At 42.8% G+C, this 25105-nt stretch overlaps 1 protein-coding gene across 1 annotated transcript in view; it reads left to right on the top strand.

Moving 5' to 3' along the window:
- Nucleotides 1-7590: 7590 nt before the first annotated feature.
- The window catches only part of TMEM178B (transmembrane protein 178B), a 342999-nt gene continuing 325484 nt past the window's right edge, over nt 7591-25105 (top strand). The window contains 1 exon segment of the mRNA XM_032222156.1: nt 7591-7972. Coding sequence (XP_032078047.1) covers nt 7591-7972 — 382 coding nt within the window.

The following is a 25105-nucleotide window of genomic DNA, read 5'->3' as shown; positions in this document are numbered from 1 at the left end:
TGTGATCATTTGTTATCATGTTATGATTTCCTTTTTATTTTTCTATTTCTTTGCAGCCTTGAACAAGCCATGTTATAAATATTCAAAGTGAATACGTTGGCAGTTTGGAAGACCAAGTATCCGTTAGGCGGGAAGGCGGGGGAGAGAAGGGGACTGAGGGAGGGAGAGGGAGAGAAAATAATCTGGGAAGAAACACATGTAGAAATAGAATCCTTGATGCTTTCAGTTTAAGGGATATGAACTTGACAAAGGGACAACTTGTTTTATTGTGACCATAAATCAATATATAACATTACAATAAGAAAGTAAATATATAATGGAGAGGAAGAAACATACAAAACCATTTAATAATAGTGCTTTACGTTTATCCATTTTCTCTTTATTCAGAGTTAGTTTGCCTATTATATATTCTTGTAGCTTTGTTTTTTTTATTATTTTGGTTAGTAATACCTACTGTGGCTGTTTTAACTACCCCAAATATGGACCAGTTTTGTATGTTTCCCCCTCTTCATCGTATTATCTTGTTATTAAAAAATCATTTAATATCATAGTGTTCTATGCTGGTATTTAGCCATAATATAAGATTCAAGTTTCAACTCTTAATTGAAGCAATCTGCCAGATGCAAGCTGGGATTGTATGGCACACTTGTCTAAAATAGAGTAAAATTCTTTATTGGCCAAGTGTGGTTGGACACACAAGGAATTAGTCTTCGGTACATAAGCTCTCAGTGTACATAAAAGCTGTAAGTGACAAATCATCATCATAGCCATCATAAAAATACATTCATCATAAAATAAGATTGGATTTATTAGTGATTTAGTGTACTATGGGAAATCTGGTCATTGTCTTACCATGTTTTGGGAATCAGTCAGCTAGTTTAATCATGAATGTTTGAATGAAAAAAGTATAATGGGAATATAGCATTTGTGCTTGATTAAGTCAGGTTTAGCACACTGTGTGAAACCCATTTCGCGTGTTAAGGGTTTCCCCTCCTTGCTGCCACTCCATAATCATTCTACTCCCTTATTTGCATTCCTTTGCTAATCCAGAACCACTATGCCTGCCTTCCCTTCCCAACTCTTGGTAAAGGATAGATGGGTGGAAGGGAATTTAATAATGATTTGTTTATGCAGGGATGCACATCATTTTATTAATGGTAGAAAGAAAATCAGAAAATCAAATTGCACTGTTTTATAATGTTGCCTACTCTGATCAGGATCATCAAGGCCTGGACAAGACCATTTGATAGTCTCCTCCCCCAAAAATGGTTTTGTTCTATTTCAGTCTCATGTGAACAATAATGTTGGTGGATTCCTCAATCATGTTGTTAAAACAGTGCCTCAAGGTCCCTCACAGATTCCAGAGGCCCCATTAGAAAATAAATTGGATGAGTCACTGAAGTCTAATGTTTTACCAGAAATGTGGATACCCACCTAGAAGAAAGATCTATGTGATAGAAAGTATCTCAGGGACTTCAAAGGGGACAACATAAATGAACACATCCAGATGGCAGCCTTTTGGTAGACAGGTAAAATTCTTCCTATCCGTTCAGTTGTGAGACCATCCATGAAAAGAGATCAACATTTCAAACTTGCCCAAGTGCCCAAAAGACGGCTTATTTCTTTTCCACAATAGGAATAAACATATCGGAATGTCTACTGGATGCTCAATAATCCAGGACTGCCAATGGTTTAACAAGAACCACAACCACCATGGTTTCTGAATAGAAACATTTATTTTCCTTCACTTCAATCGTGTCTGATTCTCAGAGACTGATGGGATAAAAATGGCTTGCAATTTCTTCTTTCCTAGGGTTAAGAAAAAGTGATTGGCCCAAGGTTACCCAGTTGGCTTCATGCCTAAGGGGCAATAATACTCATGCTCTCTTAGGTGATAGAGGGGGGGAGGGAGAGAGGGAGGGAGAGAGAGAGAGAGAGAATGAATTTATATATTCTTATTCTCTCTTTTGTGATTTCCTAAGTACGATCAGCTAAGTGTGAAAACTGGCTACTCTCCTTCCAGAGAATAAATTATTCATTACAGACCTGGATGCAAACCCTAACCTCTGTAATAATTTGATTCTATGTTTGCACACTATCCCAAACTCAAAGGGAAAAAAGAGGGAAAATATTACATACAGCCTAAAAGTTTCTCTCTCTCCCCGTCTCCATCTCCCTCCCTCCCCTTCCCCCCCTCTCTGTGTATACGCATGAAGGCCACTGAACCAGCACTTTCTGAAGACATTTCTGCAGTCACGTGGCCAGCATAATGTCATAGAGAGCTGTTCCCAAAGTGGTACCTATTAATCTACTTGCATTTGCATGCTTTCGAACTGTTAGGTGGTAAGGAGCTGGGGCAAGGATGGGAAATCATCCCATCACCTGGTGCTTTGGTTTCAAACCTGGGCTGACAAGCTCAGCATCTTAACAGCTAAGTCACCAAGTCTCCCCTTTATATAGAATAGAATAGAATTCTTTATTGGCCGTGTGATTGGACACACATGGAATTTGTCTTTGGTGCATATGCTGTTAGTGTACATAAAAAGACAAGATACATTCATCAAGAATCATAAGGTTTTACAACACTTAATGATAGTCATAGAGTACAAATAAGCAGACAGGAAACAATCAATATCAATATAAATCGTAAGGACACAAGAAACAGAGTTACAGTCCTGCAGTCATAAGTGGGAGGAGAAGGGTGATAGGAACGATGAGAAGACTAATAGTAATAGTAATGCAGCCTTAGTGAATGGATTGATAGTGGTGAGGGAATTATTTGTTTAGCAGAGTGATGGTGTTTGGGAAAAAACTGTTCTTGTGTCTAGTTCTGGTGTGCAGTCCTCTATAGTGTCATTTTGAGGGTAGGAATTGAAACACTTTATGTCCAGAATGCGAGGGGTCTGTAAATATTTTCATGGCCCTCTTTTTGACTCGTGCAGTGTATAAGTCCTCAATGGAAGGCAAGTTGGCAGTAATGGTTTTTTCTGCAATTCTGATTATCCTCTGAAATCTGTGTCTGTCTTGTTGGGTTGCAGAACCAAACCAGACAGATATAGAGGTGCAGATGAAAGACTCAATAATTCCTCTGTAGAACTGTATCAGCAGCTCTTTGGGCAGTTTGAGCTTCCTGAGTTGGCACAGAAAGAACATTCTTTCTTGTGCTTTTTTGATGACATTTTTGATGTTAGGTGTCCATTTTAGGTCTTGAGATATTATAGAACCTAGAAATTTAAAGGTCTCTACTGTTGATACTCTGTTGTCTAGTATTGTAAGAGGTGGTAGTATGGAAAGGTTTCTCCTAAAGTCTACCATCATTTCCACGGTTTTGAATGTGTTCAGTTTCGGATTGTTCCAGTCACACCATGAGGCTAGTTGTTCAACCTCCCATCTGTATGCGGTTTCATTGTTGTCTCAAATTAGACCAATGATTGTTGTATCATCTGCAAACTTCAGTAGTTTAACAGATGGATCGTGTGAGATGCAGTCATTGGTATATAGAGAGAAGTGGAGAGAATACACAGCCCTGCGGGCTCCTGTGCTAATTGTACAGGTATCTGATGTGATTTTGCCTAGCTTCACTGCTGTTTACTGTTTATTAGGAAGCTTGTGATCCACTTACAAGTGTGGTCAGGTACTGCTAGCTGATTTAGTTTAGTTAGAAGAATGTCCGCTATGATGGTATTGAATGCTGAACTAAAGTCGGTTCCACCACAAATGCGCACACAACAAAAGTGCGCCTGACTAAACCGCGGTGACTAAAGCGCGGTGACAAAACCGCGCGATGAATGAGCGACAAATTAGCCCTAAAGCGCGCTGACAAAAGCGCGCCGACAGAAGTGCGCTGTAACGTAACCCTAAACCTACCCCTAAACCTACCCCTAAACCTACCCCTAAACCTAACCCTAACACTAAACCTAACCCTAAACCTAACCGTAAACCTTACCTTAAATTAAATCGCACTTCTGTCGGCGCGCTGTTGTCGGCGCGCTTTTGACATCGTGGTTTTAGCGCCGCGGTGTTGTCGGCGCGCTTATGACGTTAGCGCTTTTGTCGGGTCACGACTAAAGTCTACAAAGAGGACCCTTGTGTAGGTCTTTGGAGATTCAGGATCTAGGATGTAGTGCAGAGCCATATTAACTCCATCCATCCATCCATCCATCCATCCATCCATCCATCCATCCATCTATCTTCCACAACAGTGTGTGTGTAGGTATTTATTGTTCTGGATGTTAATTGTGTTTTGATTTTTAGTTCCTAATTTTTATGCTTCTACAAATTGCCCAACTGCTTTGTGAATTGAGTGGAGATATATATATATCTCCAAGTGTATTCCAAGTGAAATACAACATCATCTGCATCTAGAATAAAAATCCATGAATGAGCTGGGTGATTTAACTATAAATGGAATCAACCCAAATAAGCAAAGGAAGGAAACCAGAAATGAGATGGTTTAGGAAAGAATTGAGATAAAGTCTTATATTGCAAATAAGATTTTGGATTATGGCTCTTGAAACACCGTAATAAATATTCTAAGCACTGAAAATGCTCTTGCTCTATTCCATATCATAATTTTCCACTTAGTGGATTTTGTGATTTTCTAAGTACAATCAGCTAAGTGTGAAAACTGGCTACTCTCCTTCCAGAGAATAAATTATTCATTACAGACCTGGATGCAAACACTAACCTATATAATTATTTGATTCTCTGTTTTCACGCTGTCAACAGAATCATCTTTGTCTTACTCCATGGAAAACCTGAGGTTATTTTTAATCAGATCCTGATATTGTGGAAATATCCTCCTCAATCCATTTCAATGAGATTAACCACAATTTCCTGCTGATGATTACCTCCCCCCTCCAAAAAGAGAATTGTATTAATAAAAGGTGAACATGTGGAATAGCTAGAAAGTCTATGTAACCCCCTATGTGCCTGGAAAATATTTGTGCATCAATGACATTAATAATGCAGATCACACTTTTACTGTAGATGGTAATTTGCAATGCTGCTTAGACTTCAGCACTCTAATGGGGTTCATGATTAATCATTTTCCCCCCAGCTGGGGAATCTAAGCTTGAGAAATGGAGCCAGCCAGGATGAAATTCTGAATACTCTCATATTTGTGTTCACATATGAACACACACAAGACTAGAATTCTCTATTGGCCAAGTGTGATTGGACACACCAGGAATTTATCTCCTGTGCATAATTTCACAGGGTACATATAAACAGCCATAGGTGATAGGTCACCATCATAATTAAGTGGCTGGGCGAACAGTAATGTTCTGCTTTATGGTGAATCTTTGCCCATTTCAAGAACCCCCAAGTCCTACATTTCCAGGCCAGCCTGCAGGTATACACGCAGGAGGTTGTGTGTGTGTGTGTGGGGGGGGGTATTTACACAGATACACCCAACACAATATGTTTTCTACAATTGCTTTGGAGGAAGACTGGCTTGCAATGAGCCTTTTTGAAGTCACTTCCCCCTTTCCCCCACTTCTTGGCAGAAGGGCAGCTTGGAGAAGACGGGTGGAGTGTGGCTTTAAGGAGGCAAGCGAAATAAGAAATGAGGCTCACGTTTGATAGGTGACATCACTGGGTTTGGGCTCGATAGTCGGTTATTCTCCGGCTGGTCGGCTCCAGCCAAGGCTGCGGGAGGCGCGTGGGGGAGGAGACAAGCTTCCCAGGTGGGCAGCCACAGACCTGGCCTCCCCTTTTCCCTTCGCCTGATCAAACCCCAGCTTTTAAAACCGCGGGCGGCGGCCGCCTTCCTCCCCCCCCCCCCGCGCCTTCTCGCCATGCCTTTCCCGAGGCGGCCGGGCTGCCTCTTTCGCCTCCAGCCGCCCCCGCTCTCCCGGTGAGCGAGGCCCCCTCCCTGCCCCTAGAGACTCGCGGGGGAGAAAAAAAAGATGCCTGGGGGAAAAACTCCAGCCCAGCCAAGCGTCCGAGGAGCGCGTCTCCTCGCCGGCAGCGCCTAAAGGTTCGCTCGGCGCCCGAGGAGGTCAGGCCTCAGGGTAGGGGCGGCGCTGCGGAGCTTCGGCCGGGGCCCCCCGAAACCGCCTTCCCGGCCCGCGATTCTCTGCTTCCTCCGGGATGCTCGGCGCCGAGGGGGTTTCTCCGCCTCCCTCCCTTCCTTTTCTTTTTTTTTTTAGCGCGTCAAAGGCCCGCTTGGGTCTTTTCGCCGGAGGAGCGCGCCGAAGAGCAAACATGCCTCCGCGGCCCGTGAGTGTGTGTGTGTCGACGTAGCTTCCTAGCCTGGCGAGCTCGGGCTCCGCAGAAAGCGGCGGGCGCGGCGGGTCGCCTCCAGTGCATGCCTAGCTCGAGTCCATCCTCATCATCCTCATCATCCTCCAGGAGGGGGCCGGGAGGGCGATTTTGCCGGAGAGGAGGAGAAGGGGAAGCAGGCGCGCGCCGAGCACAAAAGATTCCGGGGTTGGGTCTCGCCGAAGGAAGCGGCGCCCTCCACGCAGCTCAGCCCCCAGCCCGCCGGGGTGGGCTGCTGCTCGTCCCCCTCAGCCGCCTGCCGCCCGCTCCTCTTGGGGAGGCTGTGGGAAGCGGGGCTGCGTCTTTTCGGCTCCCGACGCCCCCCTGAGAAGCCGGCCCCCATCACCTGTCATCCGGCGGCTGCTCTTGCCTGGCGTCGCCCGCCTTCCCTGGCGAAGAGGCGAAGTCAAGCCTCCGGGGCGCCTTGAACTGGTCCAGGCAGAGTGGCGGCGGCGGCGGCAGGGGCAGGGATCTCGGGAAGGCAACCAAGATGTCCCTGCGTTGCTCCAAAGGCTCGGGGCTCGGCGGGCGAGAAGCCTGCGGACCGAGCGACTCCCCGCGTTAAAGGGTCGTGGGGGCAGGAGGAGGTAGGAAGGGGTATTTGGTGTGGGTGTGTTTCCTAAGCCAGTCGATCCTTGGCAAACCCCCCCCCCCCTTTGCTTCCTCCGGGCATCCTGGCAAGCGAGCCACCATTACCAACCATTATCCCGATTCTTGCAAAAATAAATAATATTTCGGATCGAAAAGAGAAAGAGAGAGAGAGAGAGAAGGGGGGTGGGAACAGACGATCACCTTCCCCATCACCGCATCCTCTTCCAAGGACTGGAGCTAAACCGTGGGCTGCCTGGAGCTTTTGAAAGGCCTTTCTTTCCTTCGCTGGTTTGGACCTTGATTTCCTGGAACAGGAGTCTCCTTAAAACGCTTGAACAAGAAAGAGAAAGACCCCAGTTGCTGGTTCTTCCAAAGGTGGAAAATTTGGAAGGATTCGCACAAATGGACTGATCCAAATGCCCAGCCACGGAGAGGGCATCTTACTTGATCACTTACCTTGCCTTGTTGGGCACCTTGTTGATTGAAGTGGAGCCTTTTCTTCGCCCCCACCCTTGACAACCTTCTTACCCCAGGAGTGAATGAACAGCCAAGGTTGTTTATTTCTGGACCAAAGTCTCCCCTACCATCCCCTCCAAACTGTGACTGATGACTTTGCCTTCACTTCCGTGTAATTGCTGATAGCAATTTGGGGAGGGGGGTCCTCTGATAACCCGCCCTGGTACTGGGCTTTCTCTGTAGGTGAAGATGCCCATGGTGTTTCTGTGAAGCTAAGGTATGGCTGCTGGACGATTGCTACTTTATGCTGGCCTTTCTTTAGCTTTGTGTGCTTTGGGCATGCTAGCCGTGGCCATCTGCTCTGACCACTGGTATGAAACAGATGCCAGGAAACATCGGGAACGATGCAAAACCTTCACCACGCGCCGGAACGACCCTGGCTTCATTTATAACTCTAACAATAACCTGCCCCTCCGGGCCAGTCGGTCAAAGCTGGACCATTGGGAAGGGAAACTTCTCTTGGCAAGAAACAAGAGGCAGCTCTTTGCCATGAGTGCCGTTGATGAGTGCAACAGGCAATATAATTCAACCAACATGGGACTTTGGAGGAAGTGCCATCGGCTGGGATTTGACCAAGATGTGGAGGAACTCATTGCTAAAGGTAGGAGCTTCCTTTTCAAACTTACTTGCTTGAGCTGCTTCCTACAAAGCAGTAGGATCATGGGATGCTCATAAATGCATTGCCTTGGAAGTAACTCCTATTGAATGCAGTGGGCCAATTAATTCCAATGAAATAGCTATGGTGAAGCCAAAGAAAAGCTACTTCTCCCAACCAGGTGCCCTTCAGAAGGTTTGGACATCAGTTCCTGTCACACTTAGCCAAGATGGAAAAAGCTGGTTAGACATTATGGGAAGTGAAAGCCATTTCCTGTGCAGGGTGACGGGTTATAGGAATTGGTCTGCTCCAAGAAGGTTATAGTGCCTAAAACCTATTTACCAGATTATCCCACAGGCTTAACAATCGTAGGTGAGATAGTTCTGTTTTACAGAATCCAGACATGGGAAGTGCTGTGAATGCCATGTTGGTTTTATCAGGTTACCTAGTACTGTGGTACGATGAGCCCTTTTAAAAGCCAAAGTAGAGCAGAAAATTCACAGAGTCCAACATCACCTATCAGAAGATTAGATTCTAACTTAAGATTCATAGCTCTTTTAAAAAGAATAAAAAAAAGGAGAAATGGAAGAGAGTGAGTTATTTAACTCTGAATTTCCATTGGAAGAAATAATATTAATGCATTAAGGAAGATGGAATCATTTTATCCCCCTCCCAAAAAGCGAATAGCATCCATGTATTATTCTTCCCCCTCTTTTTCTCCCTATAAAGTATTTGGCTAAAAATGATGGTCAGCATATTTGTCTGTATTATTTCCTTTTTCTTTTTTAGAACAGGCACAGTATAGACACTTCTTAATTATGCTGGATGAATTATCTAGATGAAAGTTGCAGACAGATTGCTTCTGAATGATTCCTTGCTACATTTTAATTTTTATTGCTGTGCTACAGAAAAAATACTCTCCAGTCAAATGTATTAAAAGGATCACTTCGTAGGGGTTCTGTTATAGAAACCTTAAGCAGTTACTCCACTCTTTTTGTTTTGTTTTTCTGTTTTTAATTTTTGTTTCTTCTCCGGTATAGATTCCAAGCACACTTACTTGTGTGGATATATAATTGGTTCCATTTATTTTAGGCCAGGATTTCAAAGGTTGATGCATGAGATTAAACATCCTTACCAAAAAAAAAAAAAAAAAAAGCAAGCAATCTAATCAAAAGCATGTTGCCTCTTCATTAGGAGTTCAGATACAACCTTGAGGTTTAATAGCCAGGCGGTGTGATGGACTAGCAGCTGCTTGGTGACTTCATGAAATGTATTCTTGGCTCTGTTCCATTTTGTAATGGGCGACTGTCCATAATCAAAAGCTGTTGTCACAGTTGGCACCATGGTTGGCTGGCTCAGCAGGGAAATCAAGGATTCTTCCAGGTCAGACCCTGAGTTTATTACAGTAGCACCAAAAGCAGCTATGGGGATATATCTTGGGTTAATTTCTTCTTTGATAAAGTAAATAATATAGGTAACAGATGCTTTTAAACCAGGGCTGTCAAACTCAATTTCATTGAGGGCCGCATCAGGGTTGTGTTTGACCTTGGTGTGTGTGTGTGTGGCCAGGGTGGGCATAGCCAGCTCAACATCACTTGTGTTGGGGGGGGGGGCTGTGTGCCCTGAGCTCTCTGCCAGCAGAAATGGGCTCCTGAGCTCCTTTTTTTGCTACAACAGCCTACTGCAACCCTCTACCAGTGAAAACGAAGCTTGAGAGGCCCGTTTGCGGCCCTCACAAGCTCCATTTTTGGCTCTGATGGCCTCCGTCAACCCTCTGCCAGCTCCTTTTTCACTGGCAGAGACACTGTGGGTCAGATCTAATCATTTTGCTGTTTCCAGAGAGGCCATGTGGGCCAGATCTAAGCACCCCCCTGGGCCTTGAGTTTGACACCCCTGTTTTGAACCATGCTTAAATATTGACAGAAGCTTTGCAATCCATATCAATGGGGAAAGTGAGAATTTCAATTCAAGAATATATTTCTTAGGTAGCTTTATGTAAACCAACATTTATCTGGTTCAATTGCCCATTAGCAAACCCAAGCTGTAAAAAGGGCAGGGCCATTAAGATGGAATAATGAAACACGATTAAACATCATAGAGTTAGTGTGAAACAAGGAAAATCTAGATACTGAATTGGAAAGGCTTGAAATGATGAATAGCTAAAGCCAGTTTTATGAATGTCTTTTCCCCATTGGAGTTGATACTTCCCAGTTACATACTCCTTTTAATTTGGTGAGTGCTTTGTTGTTTATATTGGATTATAGTTGTTGAATCAGATCTGGATAACTTAATGGGGAATCCTTGGTGCTCTCTGAGCTTGGTTGTACGTTTGCAGACATTTCATTTACAATACTAGGAAATACTTTTGTCATATGTTTGCAAGGAAACAACCAAGCTTAGCACTCCAGTTCAACCCTGAGCTGCAGTATTCTCCCATTGGATAATTTAATATTCATTGTTAAAAAATGGAAGTTGAGAAATAGTAGATTGCTCAAGACCACTGTGCCTATTTAATGGGTTTTATATGAGGATAAATATATTGTGTAGAAGCTAGATTTCGATTCAACATTTTATGGCTTTAATGGAGACGCCATTGACAAGATTCATACTCAGTTACACTATTTATTATATGTTGAACCAAGCCTGAAATGAATTTAGGGACAAGTAATCTATTTTCTTACATCGCTTCATACTGGACTTCTTTAAAACCTCCTGCATGGATATCAGGTGGCTTTACAGACCTCTCACCTTGTGTGGTTGAAGAATGTAATAGTAGGAAATGCATAATTTATGGAAATGGGGAAAATTCTCTGTGAAGATACTGTATGTTCAGGGATGCTAATTTTTTCACTCTCCCAATATGCATAGTTTCATTCCACTTTCACTTTCCACTGTGGTTTCAGTTTCACTATCTCAGCATGTCACCCCTTGGTTCCATTTAATAAATTTTAAGGATCCAATAAAAAAAAAGCAAATCACACCTAGATTAGGTACCACAGATGCTCAAAAGGATGCTAAAGGAACCCAATTAAGAAAATATACTGTTTTAAGTTTAGAAAACTGGCAGGGGAAATGTTTTTGCTTAACTTGCTATAATTGATTTCTTTTTGAAAAAAAAGCAAAACAGATACAACAGCAGTTTTGTACTGTATATCAGTAGAAGCTAATTTATGTCATTTGTATGAAACAACTGTAACTATGGGAAAGGGGAAGAAAATTAATAGCACCACTAAATCTTCCTAATTGGGGGAAATTTTAATATTCTACAAAATATGTTTGGTTTGTTAACTGGGGTAGGATACTCAGAATAGAATATTTAACATACTATATTACTTTCCCAGCAGTTTTGAGAGACAGCAGGTAGCAACTCCTCATACATGCCAATTTATAAACACTTTCCTCCATTGCAAATAGTTATTATATAGTAGTCTTAAAATGACTGCTGTAACAATTTTTTTTAAAAAAAGCCTTACTCATTTTGCTTTGATTTTGAAATCATTATTGACTGAACTTTCTGTATGTGCTCCATTTCAATCTAAGCTAGTTATTTGAATTTAGCCTGAGTTCTTAATGGGATAACATGTATCAGCAGGGGTTTGGCCGATCACCATTATATTTGATCCTTGCCAATCTTTTATATTTGAGCTGCACAGTGTAAATAGATTTAGGAGGTGAATAATATCTCTGAGAGATGGAATATTTAGCTACAGATTGAGGGCTAGAGTTTCCCCAGTGCAGGAATGACAATAATGTACACAGGCAATTGTCACAGAACTGACTGTGGAAAACATAAGGCAAATATTCCATTATTCTGTGGGTGAGTAGGGGAGAGAAGGTGTAGAATTAAATTCAAGTGGATATTAGTAGGCCCTAGATTTAGTAGATGCAATGTATTGTTGAAAAAAACAGTCCCCACTTCTATTCAGATGTCATAATAAATATTTAGTTTAGACTTTGCCATATCATGTACTGGAAAGCTTTAGCTAAGTTCTTGGCCTAATGTCTTAAAAGAGGCAAAAAGAATGTAATTCTTTAAAAAGTCGTTGTTGTTGTTAATTGAAAAGTCATGTCTGACCCATTGTGACCCCATTGACAATGTTCCTCCAGGCCTTCCTGTCCTCTACCATCCTCTGGAGTCCATTTAAGCTCATGCCTACTGCTTTGGTGACTCCATCCAGCCACCTCATTCTCTGCTGTCCCCTTCTTCTTTTGCCCCCAATCGCTCCCAGCATTAGGCTCTTCTCCAGTGAGTCCTACCTTCTCATTAGGTGCCCCAAATATTTGAGTTTCATCTTCAGGATCTGGCCTTCTAAAGAGCAGTTAGAGTTGATCTCCTCTAGGACTGAACGGTTTGATTACCTTGCAGTCAAAGGGACTCGCAGGAGTCTTCTCCAGCACCATAGTTCAAAGGCCTCAATTCTTTGGCTCTCAGCCTTTCTTATGGTCCAACCTTCACAGCCATGCATTGCAACTGGGAAAACCATAGTCTTGACTATATGCACTTTTGTTGGCAGGGTGATCTCTGCTTTTTAGTATGCTGTCTAGATTTGCCATAGCTTTCCTTCGCAGGAGCAAGCATCTTTTAATTTTGTGGCTGCAGTCCCCATCTGCAGTGATCTTGGAGTCCAGGAAAATAAAATCTGTCACTTCCTCCATTTCTTCCCCATCTATTTGCCATGACTGGATGCCATGATCTTAGTTTTCTTAATGTTGGGTTTCAAGCCAACTTTTGCACTCTCTTCCTTCACCTGTATCAAGAGGCTCTTTAGTTCCTCTTCACTTTCTGCCATTAGAGTGGTATCATCTGCACATCTGAGGTTGTTGATATTTCTCCCGGCAATCTTAATTCCATCTTGTGATTCATCTAGCCCCACCAATAAGAAGTCATTATTGAATCCCAAATGATCCAACAGATATTCTCATGTCCTACTTAGCTCTAATGCAGTCTTATTTACATTATGGTTAATGGGTGTGTGAAATGCCCTGATTACTCTTCTGAGGTGTTTTTACCATGAATTAAACAACTATTGTCAAGTAATGAATATGAAGCTCAGGACAGGAAAGAGAGTGAGGCAAGGATGCATTTGTCGCCATATCTGTTCAATTCTTTTTGCTTTTAAGATTCCTGGCAACTACTTGGACAAGTCCCTGCAGCTGTCTTGACAAAGATTTCAGAAGTGGTTGCCATTGCCTTTGTAATGGTCAGATCAGTTAGTCTGTAGGAGGATAGTGGGCAGGGCAAGAGCCTCAAAAGGAACACTCTCTAGTTTTTTTGGGTGGGGGGTAGGCTATGAAGGAGATGGCAGGAGAACTGCGCTCTCAGACTTGCAAAAGTCTGTTAATCTAGTGTTGGAATAAATGTCCATCTTGGTTCAGTTCCAAGTGGGGAGAAAAACATTGGAAACATGGACACTGCTTGGAAAGATGGTTTAATGGTGGACAGACAGGATCACATGCCTTGAAGATGTTGGGTGAAGAAAAAAAAGGCAGAGATGCTGAGAGTCCTTGAGTTTGATACCATCTCTGAGATTTTGAATTTGAGCTCGTATTCTGATTGGTTGTCAGACTCCCATGGGGCCATGCAGGGGAAACTCTGTAGGGTGTCTTTGTGTCCCAGGTTTGGTTGAGCCTTGCTGGGTTATGATGTAATGAAAGAACTTTGGGCAATTCCTCCTAGGGCTCTGCCTGAAGGAGGTAGATCTTTGTTATGTAGAATAGACTGGCCGAGACCTTAATGGTCCATTGACAAAGGTGGGTGGAGGGCACCAAGTTTCTGCCTCCCTTTGAGGGGAAATATAATTCCCTTTTAATATTTCCTAAAATATCTCATTTTTCTAGGAGAGGGTGGGTGCTAACTTCCTACAGTAGTTTTAAAACCAAACAGAATTATCTGGAATTAGTTGTGTTTCCTGCCTGGTCTACCTGGTAAGGATGACAGCTGCCTTCTTTCTAGGGCTGAGTGAGTGTGACTGGCCCAAGGTCACCCGAATGACTTCTTATGGCATCGGACCTGGGTACCTGAGAGACCGCTTCCTGCCGATTACCTCTCTCAGACCAATTAGATCGCACAGGTTGGGTCTCCTCCGGATTCCATCTGCCAGCCAATGTCGACTGGCGACTCCCCGGGGGAGGGCCTTCTCTGTTGCAGCTCCAGCCCTCTGGAACGAGCTCCCTGTTGAAATCCGGACCCTTACTACCCTCCCGACCTTCCGCAAAGCCACCAAGTCCTGGCTGTTCCAGCAGGCTGGGGGGAGCTGAGAAGCATCTACCTCCACGGAAATTGTGAATGTTGGTTTTGTTTTTAATATGTTGTCTTTGTCTCGTTCCCCCCTTTCCCTTGTCTTTTGTGAGCCGCCCGGAGTCCTCCGGGAGTGGGCGGCATACAAGACAAATAAAATAAAATAAAATAAATAAATAAATAAATAAATAAATAAATAAATAAATAAATTACCTAAGGCAGTACTAGAACTCCCTGGTTTCCAAATTTCTAGCCTGATGCCTTAACCACAAGACCAAACTGCCTGTTGTCCCAAAGGCGTTTTTCAGAAGGCAACTGGACTTTGTTTACTGGCTCTGCTTAACTTGTCCCCGAGGTGCTTTTCATAAGGCAACTGGACTGTCTTTGCTTTTCCTTGAAAGGAAAAACATAGAAAGTCCCGCTGCCTTTTGAAAAGCACCTCAGGGACAACCATGACCGGGGATGATTGAGATTCTCCATAGACATCTCTGCTTAATTTACAACAGGTATTATATTATAAGAGTGGCCAGACTGGAAGAGATGAGAGGAATCAGAATGAGAGACTGAAACACTTCACAATTTGAAATGCTTTGTTAATCAAGAAAAAGAAGCAGATGTGGACTATAGGAAGCTTAAGGGGAGTAGAAAGAGAACGTGAGGTATATAAAGTAAAGGTAAAGGTTCCCCTCCCACATATGTGCTAGTTGTTCCCAACTCTAGGGGGCAGTGTTCATCTTCGTTTCATAGCCAAAGAGCCAGCCGAAGATGTCTCCGTGGTCATGTGGCCAGCATGACTCAACTCCAAAACATATGGAATACTGTTACTTTCCCACCAAAGGTGCCAGTGGTGGGATTCAAATAATTTAACAACCGGTTCTCTGCCCTAATGACTAGCTGGGTAGGTGGGCTTGGTGGTCATGTGACTGGGTGGGCGTGGCCAACTCAATGTCAGTCATGTCGATAGGCGCTTCGCCTTAGCTGTTACAATGTCATAAGTGTTAACGGGAGAGGCAGTTTCTGTAAGGGCAACAAAGATCAGGCTAGAAACAACATTGGAATTTTTCCTTCCTGCCTTCCTTACAGGATTAGCCCTGGAAAGTGGGGAAAAATAAATTGAGATTTCTTCCAACAACCGGTTCTCCGAACTGCTTAGAAAGTTAACAACCACTTCTCCCAGATAGGTGTGAACTGGCTGAATCCCACCACTGAAAGGTGCTTCCTGTTTTTCTACTTGCATTTTTACATGCTTTCGAACTGCTAGGTTGGCAGAAGCTGGGACAAGTAACGGGAGCTCACTCCGTTACGTGATGCTAGGGATTCGAACCACCGAACTGCTGACCTTTCTGATCTACAAGATCAGCATCTTAGCCACTGAGCCACCACGTCCTTTGTGTATGGTATATAGATAGGGTCAAAATGGGGATGGTTTTTTTTGCTTTTTCTATTTTACTTGAATACATAACAAGGAAGAGAAGCCAATTGCTTCTCTGGGGAATTCATTCCAATATTGAAGTGATATTATTGTTCAGAGGTTGCCCCTAACACCTACGTATCTGTAAATCAAACCCATTATTTTGTGTTCTGACCTTTCAAATGACAGAGAAGGTGTTGACCTTTTCGGGTGCATCTTTTCATGTTTTTGAAGGGTTCATCATAGTCACACTCAAACGTCTCAAGGATTTCCAGATTCTTGTAATAAGACTTTGTTTCCAATCCCTTGTTGCCCCTAGTCTTTTCCAGTTTGTCTGACTGCATCTTAAATTGTGTCCAGGAGTAAAATGTAAAGTCTCCCTTAGGTCATGCTTGACTCCTGGTGGTTTTATGGATATATATATATATATATTCATATACCATTGTTTATAATTGCAGGAGTTTGAAGTTTAAAATAGATAACATGTTTCAGGGATCTCTGACACATCCAGCTTGTTCCTCCTTGCTGGAGAATTCAGGGACTTTTGGTCCAAATAGATATTCAGAGTATTACCCCTGGATATCATTTCTTGTGTTGTCAAATCGTATAAACTAATTTGGAGTTCTTTTCATTATTTTTGATCTTTACAACTCAACAGTCTGATTGCTCTTTCTTAGGATGTTGCTTGGAGCTGCAGTTCTTGACACCCTGAATATGCCCCATGCCATCTCTTCAGTCCGTCAATTTTTGCAACCTTCTTTGGTGTGTGTCTCTGGTATCTAATGTGGAGGGTTGTCATGTATGATAGCCTGTACATGGTGTAAGCATGAGAGAAGTCATAGAAATTCAAGGGCACAAGTAAACAAAAGCCATCTAATGAACCTGCCATTGCCTTTGTAATGGTCAGATCAGTTAGTTTGTAGCAGAATAGTGGGCAAGGCAAGAGCCTCAAAATGAACTCTCTCTAGTTTTTGGGGGGGGCTATGAAGGAGATGGCAGGAGAATTGCGCTCTCAGACTTGCAAGATTCTGTTAATGTAGGGTTGGAATAAATATCCATCTTGGTTCAGTTCCAAGTGGGGAAAAAAACACTGGAAACATGGACACTGCTTGGAAAGGTTTAATGGTGGACAGGATTACATGCCTTGAAGATGTTGGGTGAAGAAAATAAAAGGCAGAGATGCTGAGAGTCCTTGAGTTTGATACCATCTCTGCGATTTTGAATTTGAGCTTGTATTCTGATTGGTTATCAGACTTCCATGGGGCCATGCAGGGGAAACTCTGTAGCCTGTGTTTGTGTCCCAGGTTTGGTTTGCCTTGCTGGGTTATGATCTAATGAAAGAGCTTTGGGCAATTCCTCCTAGGGCTCTGCCTGAAGGCGGCAGATCAGGTAAACGAAAGCCATCTAATGAACCTGCAGAGAAAAAGAGAGAGACAGAGAGACAGAGAGAGAGACAGAGAGACACAGACACAGACAGATAACAAACTAGATGGTTGTCTTTTCTTTGCTGTGAAGGGAGGCAGTTTAGAGACACAATAACTGTCATTGTTTATGGTAGATAGTGTTATCTCTTGGAATTAGACAGGTTAGAATTCCATTAGTAGACATGAATGTAGAGGTCTTGGCATTGCCATAATGAGGCAAGCCATAGTATTATCAGATAATACGTTCCAGCTGTAAATGTCATTATGTGGCTTACATTTATTGCTATATAATTCCTATGTAACAATTCTGGGGATATATAATATAAGCCACATGTGGCTCTTTCATCCCTCTGCTGCAACTCTGTGTCACTGGTCGGCACCACAATTTTGAGAGGAGCTTCCAGTTAGGGGGTGGAAAGCATGGTGTGCCAAGAGGAGACTCTATGGCAAGGGACAGGTTTTCCGTACGACTCCACAATTGATAGGGCTTTTGGTTAGGATAGGTAAAGGGAAAAGGAAGCCACACTAGGAGGAAACTCTATGGTGGGGGAACTGGACTTTCGGTCGGCTCCAGAATTGAACAGGGCTTCCGGTTAGGAAGTTTGTGTCTTTTTGAGTGTTTAAGGTTGCTGATCCTGGTATAACCCATAACTTTGTTTAATTGTGGGAGGGCTGTATTCATTTGGCCAGGAGCTCGGTGATCACTCTTAGTGCATGCCAATAAAAATATACTTTTTTGTATTCATCTTCAGACCTTTTGGCTCCTCAGTTAAAGTGGACATTTTTGCCACAACTGCAGACAAAATATTTATAATCCTATGCAGAGTTTCTTCTTGGACTTCATTCATTAGATGTTCTCCTTATTTGTGATACAGCTAACAACCCCAAGAACATGACTTGGTTGAATGAGGAATATTTTCACTGATAAAATCTTGACTCGGAAGAAACAATTTTTAAATTCATTGGGATGAACCTCTATATGAATATTGCTAAGGTTGCAACCTCTGAGTATCATTTTTGCAAATTCTTTGTATATCTTTACTGTTTAGCTTCATGTGCTACGTTCTTTTTAAATTCACTGCAGTAATTATCCATGGGCAAAAGACCAATGAAATGTCTAGATTATACCAACCTCCAAATTATTTCCTGTTCTGACAATCTAGGCATGAATAGAGAACATTCTTTGCCCTGAAACTGGTTTTCTAAAAATGTTTATTGTCTAAAGTATGCCTCCCTTCAGCATAGCCCAGGGCAGCTTACATTAAAATATAAAACACAGTAAACCAGAACAACAATCACAAAATTCTGTACAATTCAGCAGAGTAAATAAAGTGCTGTGAACTTAACACCAAAAGGTCTTCTGTGCTAAAATAGTAGAAGATAACTTAGAAGACATTTTATAAATGATGTGCCGGAAACAAGAAAGTTTCTTCCCTGGTTGCCATCTACATGATTACAAATGTTAGAATTTGGACAATGCTAAAGCTGATCATCAATAGGAAAAATCTGGTGATCAAAGGTCTATATTAATATATATTTAATACTTAACCAAAGACAGAGAATGATTTGAGTTCCCCCAAAGGCCAAGAACTCATGCTGACAATATCTTCTCTAGCTGCGTCTTGGATAGCAAGATTGCATCTCATTTACATCTGTAAAAGAGGTTACAGTATCTGGAAAGTTAGTACAGTATATGGGATTATCTTTGATTCAAAGGTTGTGAGGGGAGGGAAATAGGGGTGGGATTCTACCAGTTCAGACTGGTTCCGGCGAACTGGTAGCTCCGAGAATCAGCTGGGAGCAAACCAGTTCGCTCCGACTATCAGCTGGGCCCGCCTGCCCCTGCGCTATACTCACCTATATTCCCTTTTCTGAAGCCCAGCTGATCGTCGTGGCAGAACGGATTGCTGCATATCAGCTGTTTTGCACCGGGGCTACAGTAGAAAGTAAGTTTTCAAACCCATTGTATGCACACGTTTGGTGCGTGTGTGAGTGAAGCAAGCCGGTTGTTACACAGTTTGAATCCCACCACTGAAGGGAATCTAAGATTAAGGAATTCTTGGTTCCTCTCTCAGCTTGCTTGTTAGCTTGCAGAGGTTTCATTACCCAACTTGGTAGCATGCTGATGACGTTACCTAGTTGGGTAATGAAACCACTGAAAGCAAACGGCCAAGCACAGAGACCACCAAGAATTCCACTGTTCAACCTGGAGAAGAATATTCTATTTAAACTGAGACTGCATATATTGCATTATTAAGATGAATTATTTTGCACTATGAATGATGGCTCAGCCCACATGAATTCATCTTCCTTCCTTTGTTGATGGCTTCCCAGCAGCTTCTGTAAAGGAAACCAGAAGAGGCACCCAGTGTGTGGTCATATAGCTGCTGCTTAGAGTTGCATGGCTGTGCCTAGAGCCTGCTTTCCGATTGTCTCAGCTGTTGTGCATAGAATTCTATGTGAATTCTACCTATCCTATCCCGCCCTTGATTTCAAATAAGTCCCAACTTGCCCCAGACATTTATACCACCTGTTGAAAAGAGTACATCTATTTGAATCCAGCAATTTTGCACTTCACTACAAACCTCTTCAGGTTTGAGTACCGTATTTTTCTGAGTATACCTCCCCCCCAAAAAAAGTGGGTGAAAATTTGGGTGCATCTTATACACCGAATGTAGCCCCCCCCACCAGAGGCCAAAAACACGAGGCATGGAGGCAGTGATGGTCTGTGGCAATCCCTGCAGCCTGAAACAGATGATTGGAGATATTCTGATCCACCCCCAATCAGCTGTGCTGAATCAGGCTGCAATAAGTGCTGAAGCTGACCTGGCTGGTCAGAGTTTGCAGCAGCAATCACATTCAGAAAGCACACACAAGTAACTGATTCAGCAGGATTCAAAAGAATAATAATATACAATTACATTAACAAAAGCAGGTTTTCCAAGGTAGCAGTAAATATAAGCAAAACACAAGCAGTTTCACTTTCAGTTCTCAGCTAAGCCAGGCTTCTTCCTGTCTCCTTGTTGCTCACGTGACAAATACTGTTTCAGAGTCCAAATATTCCTCATTGGCTGACTTAGTTGCTATGCCTATTCATTGCCTGACCTTGTTAACATGTGTCCCAAGCCAGGAAGCTAGCTAGCTGAATACCATGGATGCGGGTAGGTGGAGACAGAATTTTTTTCTTCTTATTTTCCTCCCCGAAAACTAAGGTGCGTATTATACTCCGGAGCAATTTATACTCCGAAAAATACAGTAAGAAATGTGTAATCTGAGGTTTATGCTTCTGAAAACCAATTCTAAAGAACCATTGCTGGTACATGAAGAAAATGTGTTTCACAAAGAAAATGGGTCAGGGTTCCAAGTGACACCCCCAACCAAAAAATGTCTCCCAGGCAAGGCAATTCCTCAAAGTTCCATTTTATTAGAGATGTCATATTGGAACATCTGGGAAAACCTGAATCTGAAAGCTCCTGGGTTTTCCCCACCCAAAGGAAAGTCAAAGTCCCTTTCCCTGCACCCACATGTCCATCACATGGTCCAATCAACCCACCGTCTCAACTGGAGATGTCTCCCAGTCACGCCACTCCAGGTGCAGGCTGATTGTCCTTGACTCCCAGAGAAAAGAATGTTGTTGTGGCTATCTATCTCTACCCACTCCAAGCACTCCCCTCCCAGTTTCCCACAGCAGGCCTATGCACTAAATGTGGCAGCCCTGAACATCCAAAGAGAAAGATGGCCCCCAGGACTGACAAATGAACATCTGTATCAGGGGTGTCAAACTCAAGTCCCAGGGGCTGGATCTGGCCCACTGGGTGCTTAAATCTGGCCCACCGGGCCATCCTAGAGAAAGCAAAGGACCTACCCGCGACTCCTTTGCCAGCAAAAATGGAGCTGGGGTGGGCTCAGGCTCCATTTTTGGCTGTGAGGGCCTCCTGTTGCCCTCTGCCAGTGAAAATGGAGCTGGGGGGGGGGGCGCAATGACTGAAAACGTCTTGATAGGTTAGCAGTGTAACAGGGCATAGGATTTAATACTGTACAAGTATATGTCACTAGTTCTCAACCCAAAGGCTTTTTGAGATGTGTGACTGTCAAGAATTGTAGGAAATGAAGCTCTTTGAGATGGGAACCAGTGGATCCTGAGTTGTGTCTTGAAGGTGAACAGACAAATATTCATTGCTGAGAAAAGGTGGGGGGGAGGGGAAAGGCCACAGGCCAAGAGATACAATTTTTTCTCACCTTTCCTAATACACTCCCTTCCTCTCTACCTCCCTTCCTCTCTCTCCCTTTCTCTCTCTCCCTCACTCTTCTCCCTCCCTCTCCCTCCCACTCTCCCCCTCTCCCTCCCCCCTCTCTCTCCCTCCCCCCTCCCTCTCCCGCCTCTCTCTGGCTGCAGAAATAAATTTTCTATTTGATTATTCCTTGTTTCTTGCCTCCAAGAAAGGTTAAATTTTGCCAACCTTGTACAAGTAATCCTTAACTTAATGACCACAATTGACACCCAACATTTGTTGAGGCATTGGTTAAATGAATTTTGCCCCATTTTACAATCTTCCTTGCCACTGTTGTTAAGTCAATCACTACAGTTTCTAATCTAGTGACATGGTTGTTAAGTGAGTCAGGCTTCCCCGTTGATTTTGCTTGCCAGAAGGTCGCAAAAGGGGATCACATAAATCCTAAGTCACTTTTTCAGGGCCTTTGGAAGTTCAAACAGTCACTGAATTGTCGAGGGCTACTTGTATCTATGAGATTTTGACTAGGCCATTTGGAAGAAGGGGTTCAGTGAGTGGAAAGCCAAATATCACAGTTGTGCCTAGTGTAAAAACCTTACAGGACCTTCCCAAAAGAGCACGGCCATCGCTATGATGACTATGATGGTGGGGTGGGGAGAAACAGCTAGGATGGGAAATACAATTTTGACTACGTTATATAGATAGTCGGTAACTGCATCTTCTATGTATGACATAATGCCTTTTTGGTTCTTCCAAATATAAAGCCTATTTTGGTGACTTTGCCTTGGGTGATGAAAATATTTCATATACATAATACAGCTCAGACATTTATAGACACCAAGAAATCTGTTCTAAGCAAACCAATCAAACATTGCAGTCAGTGCAATATTGGGGAAAGATGAGAGAGCATGCAAACAGTATGCCATAGATGTGAGACTGAACGCTGAATGTATCACAATAATGAGTGTAACACCAATGACAGCTGTGTAGCCACTTCTTTGGAAATAAGCTGAGAATCTCCTCAAATGTCACTGATCTTAGAATAGAATTTATATTTAACAAAGGCACAAATGGTCATTGGAGAAAGCACACTGGAGTTTTTTGTTGTTGTTTTTTTTGTGGAGAAAGCAAAGCAATCTGAAAGCAAAATATAAACTTAGTAACAATGAAATATGGGCTTGGATGCCATTTTCCCCATAAAATCAATTTACCACTTTGGTCCCACTGTACTGTGATTACCCTGTTTCCCTGAAAATAAAAACTCCCCAAATAATAAGCCCAATTGGACTTTTGAGCGCATGCGCTAAAATTAGTCCTCCTCTGAAAATAAGCCCTCCCTGAAAATATTGCAACACAGCAGCAGCCATGAGGTGACCAGGTTCACCACCTCCTGCACCTCAAAAATAATAAGACCTCCCTGAAAATAAGGCCAAGTGCTTATTTTGGGAGGCAAAAGAAAATAAGACCCTGTCTTATTTTCAGGGAAAAACATGGTAGCTCTTTCTACATAGCTTTTAAGATGTGGTTTGACAATGAAAAGAGATATGGCAATCGGAAGAGTCAGTCTTGATGGGAATAAATAGCCATGGCTATCTTGCAACATCAACGTACTATTTGCTGACCCATCCACATAATCAGACTCCGTTGTGAGCAAATACTTTTGGCAATATAGTGTATTACTGTCAGACAGTGCTGATGGTGTTGACGGGTGGGGATATCCAAGCAGAGTGTGACTATCATAAAGAGATACATTGAAATGCTTATGTGTTCTGACCCCCCTCGTTCTACACCCAAGTACACTCCGAGCCAAAGATAAGTTACAGCATTTAATTAACAGACAGACAGGTCCTTGGCAGCAAACTGGCACAGACAAGCTTGGGCAGCAATAAACACAGATAAGGCTTGGCAGCAATCTAGCCTGCCAAGCTCACATTAATGTCCTCTGACATTCAATCCTGCATTGACTTCTGCAAAGCGGGGCGTGTGCAAAAGGAGTCTTTTTATAGTCTAGAGAGGAGCCTAATGACCACCAGCTGAGTGCAATTATCTCCTGATGCCTAGTAGCTCTTCGATGCTGTGCATCCAGGAACAACTCACTACTGGCATCCGGCTCACTCTCCCTTGTCTCCTACCCACTGGTACAAGGCTCAGGCACCTCCTGGTGGCCAAGCAGCCTCTCTGTGCCCTGCTTGGAGTCGGTACCCTATCCAGGGTCCTCCACATCCTCCAGAGCCGACTCATAGGGCCCCTCGCTGTCGGAGTCTAGGGGCAGCTCCAATGGCTCCAGCTGGGCCACAACACTTATGTATTGTGGGGTTTTTTTTGTGGGTCCCTCAGAACTCTGACAAAATAGAGGGCCTATCTGTTCCTTCATTTGTAATGTCATGCAAAATTTGAGCAAGCAGCCAAGTTCTCTGAACTCTTCATCAGGTTTGTCATTAAACAAAGTAGGAGTCCAGAGGAGAAAAACTGATGAATGCTAAAGCCGTGGTGTGTGCATTTGATCACAATCTTAAAATGAAACTTCATGCTGGGGATTTGCACAATGTAGTAACATGATTTAGAATGGCTGAGTTTATGCATTTGATTAAGCATTATGGTTAAGTGTGATGTGTAAATCAAGTGAACTTTGGCTCAAATGTCCAAGTAGGTGCCTCTCTAGCCCTGTTAGACTTCAAATTCCACTATGTTCAGCCAGCAGGACCAAAAATCTATTTTTTTTCAATAATTTTGTTCCTGAATAAACATTAAAACATTGGGCATAGAGCGACCTTTCTGGCTTTGTCATTTCCATACATATTTTAACATAACAACAAATATAGTTTCTACTTATCGTACATAGCTACTTTGATCTTATTAACATATCCCTTATCCTCCTTTATGTATTTATCTATGTATTATCCAGTTCAAATTTTACAATCCTCAAAATATTCTGTTCCGACTCCTTTTCCTCATTTCCAACCATTGATACATTTTATTTCATATTTCATAATATTCTGACTTGCCTCTATTTTTGATTTCTAGTGTCAGTCTGTCTATTTCTGCACAGATCAAAACCTTCTTTATTACCTCTTCTTCGTTGGGGGCATTTTTGTTTTTCCAATTTTGCGCATATACCAATCTTGCTGTGGTTATCACATGCAGCATTAAATATATCACTCCTTTACTATATTTTTTCTTTTGTTATTCCTAATAGGAATAGTTCTGGTTTTAAGTTCACTTCCAACCATGTCTTTCTTTATCTGATGCCAAAGTTCCTTGGCTTTTGTACATAATCACCACATATTATAAAAAGATCCTAAAGCCAAGTTACATTTCCAACACTGCGGAGATTGATTCTTATTCGTTTTTGCTAACCTCGTGGAAGAGCAAAATGTTAATTTTCAAGAGCTGAGCCAAATGCTTTTCTTATGGCCTTCATGGTTCCTTTAACATGCCAGAGAACAGAAGTCAGGATACATTTTTTTATAGCTTCCACAAAAAAATGTATGAGTGGCATGTCACGTCTATCAATTTTTATTTTATTTTACCTAATAGATTTCCAAAGGCTTTAGGCAACATTGTCTTCTGCCTAAGCAACTGCTTAATGCTCTCAGGACTCAATGTGAGTAACATTTCCCTTTGTTGAGGTCTTTTAAACTGTATATACCATCCAATATCTTGTGCCTATTGGGATGCGGTGGCTCAGTGGCTAAAGTGCTGAGCTTGTTGATCAGAAAAGTTGGCAGTTCAGTGGTTTGAATCCCTAGCGCCACATAATGGAGTGAGCTCCCGTTACTTGTCCCAGCTTCTGCCAACCTAGCAGTTCAAAAGCACCTAAAAATACAAGTAGAA

The sequence above is a fragment of the Thamnophis elegans genome, chromosome 7 (genome assembly GCF_009769535.1).
Source record: "Thamnophis elegans isolate rThaEle1 chromosome 7, rThaEle1.pri, whole genome shotgun sequence".
Classification (NCBI taxonomy): domain Eukaryota; kingdom Metazoa; phylum Chordata; class Lepidosauria; order Squamata; family Colubridae; genus Thamnophis; species Thamnophis elegans.
The sequence above is the reverse complement of the archived record's forward strand: the minus strand, read 5'-3'. Positions and strand labels throughout refer to the sequence as shown.